General features: G+C 41.6%; 1 protein-coding gene across 2 annotated transcripts in view; it reads right to left on the bottom strand.

Annotated features, from left to right (window-relative positions):
- The window catches only part of TEAD4 (TEA domain transcription factor 4), a 58,503-nt gene that overhangs the window by 40,148 nt on the left and 2,871 nt on the right, over positions 1-15,484 (bottom strand). Inside the window, exons 2-3 of one of the 2 annotated variants that reach the window (XM_008503227.2) lie at positions 10,018-10,072; positions 3,603-3,857 (exon numbers count right to left, since the gene is read on the bottom strand). In XM_008503227.2, coding sequence (XP_008501449.1) covers positions 3,603-3,609 — 7 coding nt within the window. In that variant the 5' untranslated portion in view covers positions 3,610-3,857; positions 10,018-10,072. Of the gene's footprint in view, positions 1-3,602; positions 3,858-10,017; positions 10,073-15,484 lie in introns of those variants that run through there. The other variant, XM_030464500.1, reaches the window with a different exon arrangement.

The following is a 15,484-nucleotide window of genomic DNA, read 5'->3' as shown; positions in this document are numbered from 1 at the left end:
ATAGATGACTATCCCCAGATGTTTGCCCCACCCTGCTCAGCACAGAAAGGGTTGAGGTGTTTGTAAACCAGCTGTTCAAATACTGCCTCCTCCAGAACAGCAATATACAAACAGCTGCCACATCTAGCTCCAACAAAAAGGTGCCACAATCCAGATGTTTGTGCAGTGGAAGGGAACACTGGACAGCTAAGGCAGTAGCTCAGTTCTTCCAAGCCCTGGCTTCCTCACATATAATTCAAGGCCCCAGCAGTGTTTTATGAAAAGAAACATAATTTGATAGTTACTATTTTTTTATTTCTCTGTCCTCAATAGTGCTGGGAGACCCCCTATTTAACATCTCCCTGCAAATCACAGCAAAGTAGTAAGTTTTTTTCTTTCTCTAGACCAGTAATAAAGATGACAGGAGATACTAACACAAATTCTGTGCTTGTTTATTTGGTACAAATGCTACAGATATTGTGGAAAAACATAATCGGGAAATTTAAGATCCCAGTTTGTAATACTTTATCTCCACAGTATTATAGCAGGCAACACTATTATCCTGAAGGATAATAATGCACTAAATTATCCTGCAGGACTTCAGTGGTACCAGAAGGCATCAGATCAGTAAGGTAATGGTGCCCTCAATGCTTCTAATGCCAGTGCAAAGATTAGGAGAAAAAACAGCATATCAGACATATCAGACAATGCAGCTTTTCATGCCATAAGCAGGAAGAGAGTAGAGACTGCAGGAGAATACAGTAAGGGCTTGCACCCTGAGGAATGCTGTGGAATAAGCTTATTCAGCCAGGATGCTGCCTCCAGCAATGGAACAGGTGTAGGAGTGAAAAACAATGAAAGAAAACAAGGCAGCAAAGGCATCAGGACACAGAACATCAACGTACAGTGGAAAGCTTGGCTGACTTTTGGGTGATGTAGGAATCATGTCCACTCAGAAATCAGCAGAATGTCATCTAAAGAGCTGTAAGCTGCAAGCCAACTCTGAAGAGGCTAAGTAATGTGAGCATGAGGCCTGTATATAAGGCATAAATAGACCTTTTCTTCATATTGGCTTGGTGTGCTTCAGCTTGTTCAATATGTTTGCTGGTAACTCTGAAGTGATAAAGGGTTGCCTCATAACAGGTGAGAAGTACATAACTTGCATATAAAAGAGATCTTGGGACCTGAAACATCATGCCCAAAAAAGTAGTGCCACTCAGTAGGGAACAGTGAAATGGTGAAATGTCAAGGGAAAGGTGTATTTACAGTTCTCTCTAACACCTCACTCCTGGCTTTAATGAGCTCTGTGCAAGTTGGTCACAGGACTTCTAAACAACCACCCCTCAGAGGCAGGGCCAGCTCCACATAAAGCTTGTCCTGTTCTGTGAGCTGGCTCCTAAGTAGTGAAGATGAAATCAGGGACTATATTTACTCTCCCTGTCTGGTCATATCTTTCTATAGGTCCCATGCTGGGCCCCTCTTCGTTGGCATGGATCCTGGAGTCTAGTAAGCAAAGAACAGCATAAATCAGTTCCTTGGGTTCTGTCAGAAGCATATAAAACCAGACATCCATGCTGGGAACAGGTGCACTGAAGGCAAGCAGGGACACTGTCCCATTTGGAGTCATGGGGGAGGGCTTGCAGAAAACCTGTTCATTTCTTCTCCCAGCACCTACCCTAAACTGTTCACCCTGCCAGTGATTTATTTACCTTCTGCAGATCACCAGTGCTGTTAACTGGAGACTTTCTACTTAACACCAGTCCATGCCAAGTCAGGCCCTAGCTAAATCTGCTTGGTTTCTGTAGTCCATTCTACTACACTTCTACTATTCCTCTCACTCCTAATTCTTTTCTGGTCCATTTCACTCTCTGTTCTGACACATTAGCTACAAAACTGATTTATTTCAGGGACTGTGCAGCATGATTAATAAATGAAGACAGACTTAACACAAAACTGTAATATTTCAACAGTAATTTTCACCTGCCACCTGTCATGAAAACTAGTGCAGACTTACAGTGGCAAAGAGCATGTCACTAATCCACATTTAATAACCAGGAAGTGGATTTTCAATAAATATTTTAATTTGAATAACATTTTAAGCAAGCATTACTTCTGAAAGAAGCAATCCTGCCCTCACTGGAACCATGGCTGCTCATTCCCTCGCACCATCCCTTCTCTAAGTACCAACACAAGAAGCTATGCAGCTGGGAAGTGAAACCCATCAGGTGGCTTATTCAAATTAAGTTTTGCTTTTTTTCCTTTTCTGGTTGTGTTAGTTTGAAATTCAATCAGTCCCCTGGTGGGTTCCATAGCACAATCCCAAAAAAATTTGGGTGCCAGCAGAGCAGGAATTGATGTCTACATCAGAATATTGACACTTGCTGAGCCTTACTCAATGTACATCACTCTGCACAGATACAGTGATGCATGTAGCCAGTAAAACCATCCACTGTAGATACAAGATCCACAAGATCCACTGTGAACAAGGCCTCCTATGCCCCCATAGTGAGAGGAATCTACTCCCTAGCTCAGGGAACAAAAGGTCAATGGGTGGACAGAAATCTGCAGAGTGGCTCGTGAAGTGTCCCCATTTGAAGCTCCAGGGATGGTGCTCCCACAATGGGGCCTGCAAAGACACATATACTCCAATGTAAAGGAAAAAAAGCAAGCCCTGACACGGTAGGGAAAGGGCTGCAGATCCTTGCTAGTGCTTTGAGACAGTTTTAACACCTTGGGACTTTCAACCAAATATTGCACAGTCCCAGCCTTTGCTTAACTTTTTAATCACAGAAGTATCAAGTGGCTTCTTCCACTACTGAGCTAGAGGATTTAGACAAGCTTTTTTGTGGACAAAACCAAGAGTGAAATTTTAACCATGGAATAGGTCAAAAATCCAATTAAAAACCATGTCTGTCATGTGACATGTCTGTCACTTAAAAAGCTGACTTCTGCTGCAGCTCCAGGCCAGCTCTTCTCTGAGTTCAGGGCTGGGTATCCAGGTAGCTTGCTGAGAAGAACCCACAGGTAAAAGACATTCACGCCAGGTGTTAAAGAAGGCAATAAAAGGGAGAATACAATATAAGAATACAATAAAGGGGAGTACCCAGTGAGCTCCATTTTCTGCCCTTAAGACCTGAAAAGAGTAGCTCATTTTTGGTGTGGCTTTTTTTTTTTTTTTTTTTTTTTGTAGTTAAAAAGCTGTAGGTTCAGTTTCAGGGCCTGAACTTCTGCCCTTTAGTACCACAGATGCAGACCCTTACCTGTTAGGATAACAAGAGTGATGGGGACAGCAACAAGAGATAGACCTAGTCACAACACGAAGTCATTATATGATACGTACCCAAAGATTAGTTCAGTAGCATGCTCAACTCTAGGATCTACCTTATTGATACTGCCCTGAAAAAGACATCTATAATTCTTTCCAATCATGTTAAAATATTCAATGATTTTCCTAAATACTACTTGAAGCAAGCAACAGCATCAACTTGGGAATGCCTGAGACAAAAAAAAAAAAAAAAAAAAAAAAAGAAGAGTTCATCCAGAACATTGTTTGGTACAAGGCAAGTGGCCTGCAGAGGGCAGGCTGCCTGGAATGCTGTGATGTGCCCTTTCTTACTCCTTACCATACATCTTGCCTTCGTCTGACAGGATAATCTTCCGCCGTCCACATGGTGGGTAGATGGCTAGGGCTTCCTGGAAGCTCTGCTCAATGTCTGGACTCCACACCCCCTCAGCATCATTGTCAATGGGTTTGTCCAAGGCTTCACTGCCCCCTGAGTCGTTGCTCCCCTCAGGGGAGGTGGGAGAACTCCACTCGTTGGAGGTAATGGTGCCAGCTAGAAACTCCAAGGTGCCACACAGAGAAGCAGACTCAGAACCTGTAATGACAAACACATCTCATCTGTTAGTTGGAAATCCTCCTCTCCAAGAAAAGGGGAGATATTAAAGAAAAAAAAAAAATCTTGAGCGAAGAGGGATTTTACTTCAAATTTACCTTAAATAGTAACACATCAACATGATTTATATTAATGTTGAGATGAAAACCTTTTCTACAAATCCTTCTGAAAAACCAGCTTGCTCTCACATAGCTTTAGCTCATTAGCTCTCAATTACTATTCCCAATTCTTCTCAGATGCTATGTCTTCTTGCCTGTGTCTTTGTCTCCTAATTTCTTTCTCCCTCTGCTGTCATTACCCATGTAACTGTTGTTTAACTTTCGGAAGCAGGCATGTAGGGATTCAGTCCATGTGAAAGACTATACAAAATAAAGCGGTGATGAATTATCTAGTGATCACTGAGCACAGGGGTTTAAATTTTTTTAGACACTGTTTCACAGGATCATATTTAACACTGACATTCCCGCTTCTCAAGAATCCCGTGGACTTCTAAAAAGCAATTCCTGGAGCCAGACAGTTTAATGCAATGTCTCCCAAATCTCAGCACTATATCCTGTCTGGAGCAGAAGGCACCATGAGTAAAAGGATAAAGGCACTAGGTGAAGGTCAAGAATCCCAGGCCCTTAGCCTGTTTATGTTGCTCATCTTCTGAAATGACCTTGGGCAAATTCCTTCAGTTCTCTGTGCCTCTCTGCCCCCTCATTCTTTACCATTCTCAGGCTAGAAGATTTGCCACTGGACAGGAGGAGAAATTGGTTTCTCATTGAAGCAAAGCAGGTAGCTGCTAGCTATTGAAAACTACAGTAAATTATAACCTACTTACAAACATCTGCAGTAGACTCTGAACTCATTGAGTGGAGCTGCTAAAACACTCATTCAGAATGTACCTTCAGACCATACAGACAGTTCCAGTCAAACATAGAGACAACAAATTACTTCTAAAGCCACAGATAATTCCCCTGTCTTAGTCTCAAATCTGTTAATTTACCTATTTAAGTTTCATCACCTGAGCTACAAAGAATGTTCCCAAGACACCATTTGAGAATAAAGTTAAATTTTAAAGGATTTTTTTTTTTTTATTTCAAGAAGTTGTAAAAAGAGTTGAAAGATTGGCTCTCATGTTTTGCTGTTCCTTAATGACTTCAGACAGCAGCTGATACCTATTTTCCATCTCCATAACCCACCACAAGCTCTGGAAACAAATAAGATAATACTGGGTGTATTAGAATAATTTCTGGACATAGAATATGTCTTACATTACTGTGCAGTATTTTAGCAAATGTTTCACACAGACATTTGGAAAATCCACTATGACTTATTTCCCCATAAAGATGTTTGGAACACATGAACTGCTGGAACTGATGTTGAAATTTTTGAATGCTTTAATATAAATTACATAAGTAATTGACAATGTACTGCATGACTGCTTAAGAGTAATTAATTTAAGGCTAAAAAATAAGGGAAGAACTAGATATTAGAAACAGGGACTCTGAATGAAGTGGACATTCAGCCCAAGGAACCATGCAGAATTTTTAAAGTCAGTCAAAACAGCATTCTTTGAGTGTATTTTGCTAATTATACTTTGCTAATTGTGAAAATCACACTTCTAGAAGTTAGGGAACCTACCTCTGTTTGAAGGCCGTTACATTTTTGAGCCTGTGCAGTAGAATTAAAATGTAAAATGTACTGCATTTTTCAGTAGAGACTCAGAAAATCTTAGCCAATACTGGATATGCAACTATCGGACAGTGATTATCAATAAAAGCTTGTAAGTATTGCATAGGTTAACAGACTGGTTGCAACCTTTCAGTGTTAGTTGTGGTAGCTTTGTGCATTATCACCTCGCACTCCTCCCTGAGCACAAGAAGGATTTAAACAACTAATTACTTGACTTGTGCACACCAGGTGAAAGATCCCATTATTTTGGGGGACAGTAGAATGGCCTGTCACTGTTCATCCATCTATTGCATCCCCAACATTAGATAATTTCAATCCTCTTGACTCACCCTATACATTTTCAGACCCCTAAAGAACACTGGAAGAAAGAATAAAATGGGAGGTGAGGGGGACAGAAAAGGGAACTCACACGTAGCCTTTAACCACAGAGGCAGACATTGCAAGCACACTGTAAATGGTACCAGAGCAGGCAGTTTGACTTGAAGAGACTCAGAAATTAATGTTAACAGTTACTTCCTTCGCCAAGCATCTATCACCAAAACACCCCCTTTCTTTCACTGGCAGATACTCAGTAGCAAATGACATGGGTATTCCAGAGATTGTCCTGCTGGGAATCAGCGTAGAGGATTAAGCTTTCTGCAGGGACACTCCTAACAGAGAACAGAAGCTACCTGTTCCAGATGTTCCTCTTTTGATATTTCCTCGAGCATCCCTCATCCCTAGAGGCTGTCAAGAGCCTCCTCATTTAATGAACTTTAAAATCTCCACAAACACAAGGCACAGTCTAGTTTTAACACAGGATGACAGACTGAGAAATGGAGAGTTTCAGAAAGAAACCCAAGGCGTGACAGCAAGTGTATTCATTCACAGTATCACCTGTGTTTGGAGCTGCAAGCAACAACCAGCAGGCTCCACACCAAGTGCAAACATACCCTAACTCTCAACTGGTATGACTACCAGGGCCATATGGTCACTGGAAGGTACAACCTGTGCTATAGAGCCAAAGCCCCCAGCAATGCATACAGGTAGACAGTCATCTCCTAGGGAATGTAAAGCCATCATAACCATAAAAAGCACCTACTCTGAATCCAGTTGCTTTTGTCTCCTTAATGTCCATGCAGACAGAGATGAATACATAGCAGATAATTTCAGCATGGCATACTCTTATGTTGAAAACTAAGCAAATACATCTGAAGCATTACTGAGAAAACACAACCTCGGAGTGCAGCACAGAGTGGGAGCAACTAGAGGAGCTCTGTGGAAAGGCACCTAGGGGTCCTGGTTGACAACAAGCTCAACAGTGCCAACACTGCACTGCGGTGGCAAAAAAGCCAACAGGATGTTGGGTTGCATCAACAAGGGCACCACCAGCAAAGATAAAGAAGTCATCATCCCACTGTACTCAGCACTTGTCAGACCAAGCCTGGAATACAACATTCAGGTTTTTTTTCAGGCGGAAGAAGGTCCAGAGAAGGCCTGCAAAGATGATCAAAGGCCTAAGAAGCCTGCAACATGAGGAAAGGCTGATAGAACTGTGTTTGTTCAACTTTGAGAAAAGAAGGCTTAGGGGAGACCTTGTTGCCATTTTCTAGTACTTATAGCATGACTACCAAGAAGACAGAGACTCCCATTTTACAAGCAGTCACATGGCAAAAACAAGGGATAATGGCCACAAGTTACTCCTGGGGAGATCTCAACTGGACTTCAGAAGAAATTTTTTCAGTGCGAGAACAGTCAGACATTGGAATAATCTCCCCAGGGAAGTGGTGGATTCCCCAAAACTCAACACTTTAAAGATTCAGCTTGACAGGGTGCTAGACAACCTCATCTAGTTTAGGTGTTGCCTACTAGCAAGGCTGGACCAGATGATTCATGACGTCCTTTCCAAGCTGATATTCTGTAATTCTATGATTCCCCCACCCCTGCATCCAGACTTTAGGAGCTGTTTCCTGATCATTTCACATTTTAGAAGGCTTCACATCTACACCAATCACCCTTGTTGACAAAGGAAACTCTGGGTCCTTTGTGATCCAAGATCCAGAATAACTGGAGGAAAAAACATGCTGTATTCAGTTTAGTGTCAACACTTAGAACCCTCTTCTCCAAATGCAAAAGAAAAGATGGTTGAGAAAAACAGAACACAGATGTTTGGCCATCTCTAGCTGAGACTTCAGTTATCACCCAGACATTAACACAAATTTGCCTTCTGTTTGACAACTTCCAAAAAACCTCAATAGACTGAAAGACCATGAAAATCCTCATAACTCTGTCTCTAGTTCAGCAAGATGTCAAGGGCCTGCAAAGCTCTCAAATAATGTTGCTTAAACAGTAAGCTCCATGTGCAATCCCAGGCAATACTCTGCTCAGAAACAATAATCAGTAACTCAGGGTGTGGTGGTCAGGTCCTATCTGGTCTGTGGGTCTCTGGCTGAAATCTTCAGGCCTTGCATTTCCTATACTGTTGATCTGAACACTGAACTCACTGTTGGCTGAAGAGGCCATCTATTAAACTAAGCAAAGCAAACTGTAGAGAAGTCGTGGGCTAAACCCTCTGGCAAATGGCTCTATTAGTGTGGCAAGCTGAAAACTATCGGTGACTTAATTTCCTATTGAAAAAGCAAACATGCCAAAACCAGAGCATTTTTCAGAAACATGCTAATGCTGAATGTCTTATTTTTAAGAAAGGTTTGATCAATACTCATTAGTAGCTATTTTAACAGAATACAATTGTTTCAGTAAACATCTAGCTTTCCGCTTTCTTCAGTTTTCCCATTCAATCAACAGTAACTATACACATACAGCTTGGTAACTTTAATGGTGATTTGTATTACTGCATGTTCTAATATCAATAAATATTCTAGTACTTGTAAATTATTAGTTTTCTATTTTGCCACTGGAAGAGCTTGTAATTCCAAAGCTTTCTTCGGATATGGAGGGAATTTGATTCTGATTCTTGATTTCCCAGGCATGCTTAGACAGTTCCTGCCCCATCTGAATCCCCTAGCCAGACACAGGTCGTATGATCAGAGGACTCAGAGCATTTTGTCCCATTCTCATAACAGGAAGTTTTGTCAGAGATCCCAGGCTTGGTGTTTGTTCTCTTCAGATCCCCTCAATTTGCACTTACGTTCCACTTCTTGGCTCTCTTATTTCTTGTACTGTACACCTAACAGTTGTTCTTATTCTGATCCCACTCTTCTTTTACTGACATAATTAACAACCTTTTTTTGTGGGGTACAGTCATGGATTGTGTCCCTGGATCAAAGACACAAACGCCTAAGAGCACTTCCACCTCCTCCCTCACAGTATGTCTACTTTCTTCTTAGTTTTTTCTTATGTCCAAGTACCCTTCTTCATTCACTCTTGTCCCTGTTCTTTCTGCCATGGCCCATCTCTTAATGAGATACTCACAAAGGCAGACTTTTGGGTCAGTGGAAATCCAAACTATGGAGAAAACACAAAAGTCTTTCTGCTCCAGCAGCTTTGTTTTAATTGTTCTGATGCTGGTAATTTCAACACTAACTCTCCTTCCTTTCATACACGGCATCTCATTGAGATTCAGAGATCCCACAGGGCTATACAGCTGCCAAGGGCCGTTCAGCAAGGTCTCACTGACAGGAAGCACATCTCTGACAGACTGCAGTCTGACACATCTGCTTTCCCACCTCAATCCCTCAGTCATTACTGCTGGTAACAGCTCTCTCTTAAATGTTTGTGGCAGCTGCTAAACACAAAATCACACTTTCCCGAGGATCTGAAAAACTGCAGCCAGCTGTCTCCAGTTGTTCAGTTTTCTTAGAGCTGCTCTGTCCAAAAGACTCCCCCCGCAACTCCTCGGCCACTCCCTTTCCCTGATGGAATCCGTATCAAGCACACATGAACCAGAGACATCCTTATTCACTCACCCTCGGAGGCAGGAATCCTGCCAGCACAGCACTGTGGGCCACCTCCAGCTTCTGAACTCCCTGCACTAGGAGCAAGTCACTTCAAGTCACTTCTTTCTACCAGGGACTTCCCTCCATCTTTGGTCTCATTTACTGGAGCTGCAAGCTGTGGGGACAGGGGCTGCTTCCCATTAACAGGTATTCCTTGGTGTAATTGCAGTGCGAGTAAAGATAAATCACTCCAGTATTCAGTACCTTGGTAACATGGGCCAAATACTGCTACTACAGAGGATATGAACCTCAGCATTCAGACTGATCAGGAGTCAAACTGAGAATTGCAAAAAAGAAAGTTCGGCCAGAAGAGACGTCCCACTGCTCAAACTATAACTTTAGAGTAGTTTATAACTATTAAAAAAACTGGAAACAGCAACAACCAATCAGTTACTTTCATACAGAGCACACTAACAAATGAGTTTACACTATGCAGTCATACAAGGAGATCTGGGTTTAGGAAAGCAACAGTTTGGAATGCTACAAAATCTATTGTGCAAGGCATGATGGAAGATAGCATTCAAACTTACCAGGGGAAGAAGGCTGGGAAATTCTACAGGACACTACAATAATAGCTCAGTTCCTCTGAAAGAGAAGAATGAGTGCAATCAGCAGATGAGTAGCTCCAAGGGGGTGCAACTCAAAGACTACAGGAAAAAACATACTAGAAAGGGAAAAGGTGGATTATTCAACAATAACTAAGGTCTGTTAAAACTTGCTGGCAAAATAGGACAGAAATCATGAACATGTTTACAGGGTCTCTAGAGACAAAAATTAAGATGCAACTGTAGCAAGATCATCTAGCACTGGGCTATATCTAGGAATATAACAGTACTTTTGCAGCACCATCCAGGAACCAGTTGCTCTCAAGCTCCTTAGGAACCACATCCAGTCATTAAATCAGCCTGGAGCCAGAGTCACGCAGTTTGCACAGATCCAGAGACAGCAGAGATGGGTGGGTCCAGTTCACTGAGCCTTTTGCGGGGCCTCCATTCCAGCACCCCGTAACAATTTAGCTAAGCTGTGACACCAGCTATAATCTCAGCTTCTGCCCTGTGACTCCTGCAGTTCCTGAGCAATGCTGGCTGTTCCCTGCAAAGATCCCTATCCAAACAGGACATCAGGATAACACTGCCTAATCCTGTGAGCCAGCTGAGGGACATGCTACTTGCTGTAGGTGAAGCAAAAACTCTTAGCAGACAGCAGTGCTAGGCAAGGAAGAAAGGAGAACTGAGATTTCCCTCTTGTGTACTGGGCAAGGTAATACAATCATTACATCTACAAACTGCATTTTGAGATTTCTCTTCCCCTCTCACCACTGAGTGATACTGGTTATCAAAGAACAAGCTCTATTAACCTCAGATGATGCCCAACATAGACTTGGGCTCCATCTGAATGCTTATCACACTGACTAACACAAAATCAAGCTTGGTTTGCTTGCTACACTGGAATTGCCTGCAGTAGCTGCTGTTCAAAAGGCACCTGACTTCCTGAGCAAACCAAAACAACACTCGAATTATTGCAGTAGCTGAGCTCTGCTGGGTGAAACAGAGAGAGGATGTAGCGTGCAGCACAGTGATATAAATCAAAACAAGGAGAGAGGAGAACTTCTATCAGTGCAGTCCTGGATAATGTAGTCAAACAGGATGTGATGAGATAAGGCTGTGTGTGGCCTTGCACACCATCCAATCAGTTACATTTGTGATAAAGAATAGAGAACACAGAGCCTTTCTACCCTATGAAGGACAGAAAAAAAACAATACACAACCCAACAACAAAACCCAAAAGCTGGTTCTGGCCCCACTAGTTTAGGGGTGGCCAACTTGAAGATCAGTCCTAAGCCACAGGCAACTCATGCACAGCTCCCACCTGTGGGCTGCATCACAAGGCCACCAGCCTTGAACTTATAAAATGACAACTGCATGATTCACATCTCAGCTGGGAGAGAAAACTGAGCCAGCAAAGGCAGCAGAGATTGACACTGTCAGGTTGCCCTGGGACTGAGCCACACACTGAGCTGGCCCCAGCCCTCAAAGGAACAACAGCAATTCCTGGGAAGTCACTGTTATCACCCATGTGGGAACTGTTCCCGGAGCTCCCATTCTACATGTGGCATGTGCCTCACAGCTTCCCAAAGAGATGAAGGTTGCAGCAGGGTGAAAATGGTCAGCCACTCTCAGGCTGGCAGTCACCGGGAGTCATTCTCCTGACAAGCACAGAGCTGGTTAGAAAGCAACAAAACAGGAGGGAGTCCAATAATCACGTCCCTTTGCTATCACAGAATCACCAGAACTGTTAGCTAACATGTTTAACTCACAACTGTTCCTTCAAGTATAGACAAATTAAAATTAGTTGGGTCTCACCAAACCAAGCTAAGGATAGAAATAAATCATGCTTAGCATTTTCCCAAATAGTTTTATTCTCTTAATTATTACAGTATAGGAAACCTTTGATAGCAACATAAAATACCCTTGCTTCTAAACCCATTGAAAGTTTTCCTGAAAAATTCACCATTGAACTCAAAGCCCCCATTTTACCTATGGAAAGAAAGTGCAACACAAAGACCTGAGCGAACCATCTAATGACAAGATCAGACTTGGGACAAAATACATACAAGAATTTCTGGACAAAAAAAGGCAAACTTTATGTTACTTGCAATTTCAAATGGTGTATGTAACTTGAAATAGGCTCATGTTTAGCACTGTCTGGAAAACGTGTGTCTTTTGAGTAGTAACATATAATTGAGAGTCTCATCAAGCCCTTTTTATGATACCCAAACCAAATTCTTATTTCCTAATCCTGCCTCATGTTCATGACATCTCTCAACCTCTTGTTTAGGACTCAAGCTACATTTCAAAAAAAACCTCACAACTCTGATACACTTTGCTTCGCATGACAGCAGAATTTTACATTAACTACTCAGACGGGAGACAGATGTTTGAAAATCTCATCCAAAGCAGTAAAACATTTAGCTCTGAGTCTACAGCCAGTGTCAAAAAAAAAAAAAATACAGCTTAACCTGGGCTAAGAGACCTATAATAGTCAGAAGCACTAACCACACAACACACAAACACAGCCAGATTTCTGCATCTGCAGTGCTTGCAGATGATCTGTGTTGTGGGCACAACCTGTCTGGCCAGGGCTAAGGCCTTTAACTAAAGGCTCAAGACAAAAGCAAAGCACAAAGAAGAACAGGTGTATAAAATGGGACCTCAACTCAGCGAGCCAATCAAGCATGTGCCTTGATTTTAGTAGTAGTTAGATGGGAGCTTAAAGGTGCTTGATACTTTTGATAAACCAATGCCTAAGTAAAGAAACATCATTAAACATCATATGAATGAACCCTACTCATGGCTACCAACCAAGCCACACTCTCTTAAGGTATTCAGGAACCTGATCTCTAGTTTTGGAGTACACGCTCCACCTGGAACATGCAGCATGTTAACATACACTTCTTACATATAAGATGAGCACTTTTTGAAGGCTGACACTGAAGAATATCCACCAGATATTTTTTTTTCTGTAAAACAGAGTGAAATTTTTTAGCAAACAGCCACTAGCCATTTTAGCTGGATTCCAGTTCTCCTACCAGTTTGACGCAAGGGTCAACTTGGACTACTGTAATTTGGAGCTTAGAACTCTTCCCTCTCAATTGTGATTTAAACACACTGTCATTTACAAACTGCTGAACATATGGAGATTTCACGGAAAGCAAGTCAGTCATGAGAACATGCAAGTATAAGCCCAAATCTCAAACTAAGAAAAAAAAAAAAAAAAAAAAAAAGATTAAAAAAAGGAAGCCAAAACCTGAAAAACACAGGTTAAACTTGCCCCTAGATATTACAGGAAAGCATGAACCTTCTGATTTATCTCTTTGCCCTTCCAGACCCTTCTCACCAGGAAGGTCAACAGGTTATATACCTTCTGCTAGATTAATCTACAGGAGCACAAGGGCATCTAGCCAAGAAAAACTGGACTCTTAAAGGGACACAGACTTGACTTCAGCTTTTAGCACATGTTCTTACAAATATAAGCTGCAGCCAAAAACACTGGAAAAAGATGCTGCTTCTTTACGTTTCAGTTGGTGTATTACTGGGTGGTTAGAAGCAGCAATTCACATTGTTTGCCCAGCAGAGTTATTTTCTTGTTTGTGTAGATCCTTCAGAAACAAATAGGGGTGGGGAAAAATGGATTTTATTTATTTATACTTAGAAAGATAAAGGGCAGTGAATGTACTTTGAGAAAATCTTAATATCTTAACCTCTCCTCTATGCCTCTCTCTTTTTTTCCCTAAGCCAACAAGATTTTGAAACCCAGAGAACCTCTCCAAATCCTGTCAGTCTGGTATCAGTGAGCTTTATTTCAAGGATTTGCTATGGAGAAGTATGATTAGGCAAGGTGCTTAAGTCATCAGTATATCCTTCCCTTTCCATTTCAGTATACACACACGGTGCTCCTGAGAGTTTTCCTCCTTCAGTTTAAGCAGTCCTGGCTACAAAAGATTAGACTTTGCCTGGACATCTGTCATTTAACTTTACCATACTGTTTAAAGGGAGGCAGTTTGAGGACTACGCAAATTTATTTTCTCTTTGGCAACAGCAAAGAGATGCTTCAAAGGCTTGTATTTTCAGGGTCTCAAAGGCACTGGCACAGATCTCAGAAGTACAGTGAAGGAAAATACATCTCCTTTGGCAATAATATTCTAAGGAAGGTAAGAATAAGGTAATTATAAGCCTACAACAGAACAGAAAAACAGAGCCAGTGACTCAGCCAGTGGCACCGGGAACTGGAAAACTTGCCCCTCCCTAGCAGGAAAAAGTCTAATTCATATGGTGTTAAAAACAAAGGGGAGTGACTGCATCATCTCCAGAAAAAAAGACCCTAGGGGCAGGACCAGCAACAAAAAAAACCAAAAAACAAACAAACAAAAAAAAAAAAACCCCAAAACAAACCCACACACAAAAAACCCCCAAACTAAACAAAACAGAAAAAACAAAACAACAACAACCACCAGCAAGAACCCAAACCCCCACCTCTGAACCCCAAACCTCTGAACTCTTTCTAAGCATCTAATCTGAGATCTTTAACAAGCTCCAGGCGTGCAAATTCCTGTTTTTCACAAAGCTCTACAAAGGAGCATGTTGGGCATTTGTTTAGCATGGTGGTGAGCAGAATGCCGAAGTTGGAGAGAGAGAGGAGCATACACTACAGTAAATCTTGATAAATTTGACTGCTCTTCAAAGGAGGATAGAATTGCCATGAAGTTAGGTAATGAAAATAATACAGTGCATGATGTAATAGGTTTAGATTTAGAATAGTATTTGCTCCTCTCTAAGGAAATCATAGCTGAAAAATTACTTCAAATTGCCTTTGGAGAGTACAGCTTACATAAGATAATTCACTAATGGCTTCAAAACTAAGTATTACAACATATACCTATGGAATCAACAGGTAAAGGGGGCACCTACTGGTTTCCTGCATGGATCTTTGCCAATCCAGGTTTCTTTCACCTCTTAATTAGAGATCTAAGACTGAATAAAGGGAATGTTAATGGAATGCGCAAGTGATACAAAATTAAGTTTACAAACACCAGTGAACAGAGAAAGAGCTCAAAGGGCTTCAAACAGCTCAAAAACCACCCAGAAAAGTAAGGACAAAGAAGACTATGTGGGGAAAAAAGTAATGGACAGAAACTGAAGAAACAAGAACAAAAAAAGCAAAGATAAAGCAACGAGAAAGCCCTGCCAGAATCAGGAGCTAAAGACATGCAAGGCTGAGAATGCTGAACAAATGAGCGAGATGTCTGCAGTGCAAATGCTTCTACAAAATGACCAATGTAACTTCTGTCTGCCTATGCTCAGATAATCATTTCAGGCAACAAAGAGATGAAACACCTTGAACATGTGGAATATCAGAGGAATATCAGATCTCACTATGCAAAAGGAACACATAAATTGAAAAAAGAAAAAAAGTATAAAATCCCCCAATCATTAGGCC

The sequence above is a fragment of the Calypte anna genome, chromosome 1 (assembly GCF_003957555.1).
Source record: "Calypte anna isolate BGI_N300 chromosome 1, bCalAnn1_v1.p, whole genome shotgun sequence".
In the NCBI taxonomy this organism is placed as follows: domain Eukaryota; kingdom Metazoa; phylum Chordata; class Aves; order Apodiformes; family Trochilidae; genus Calypte; species Calypte anna.
Note: the sequence above shows the minus strand (reverse complement) of the source record. Positions and strands in the feature narration are given on the sequence as shown.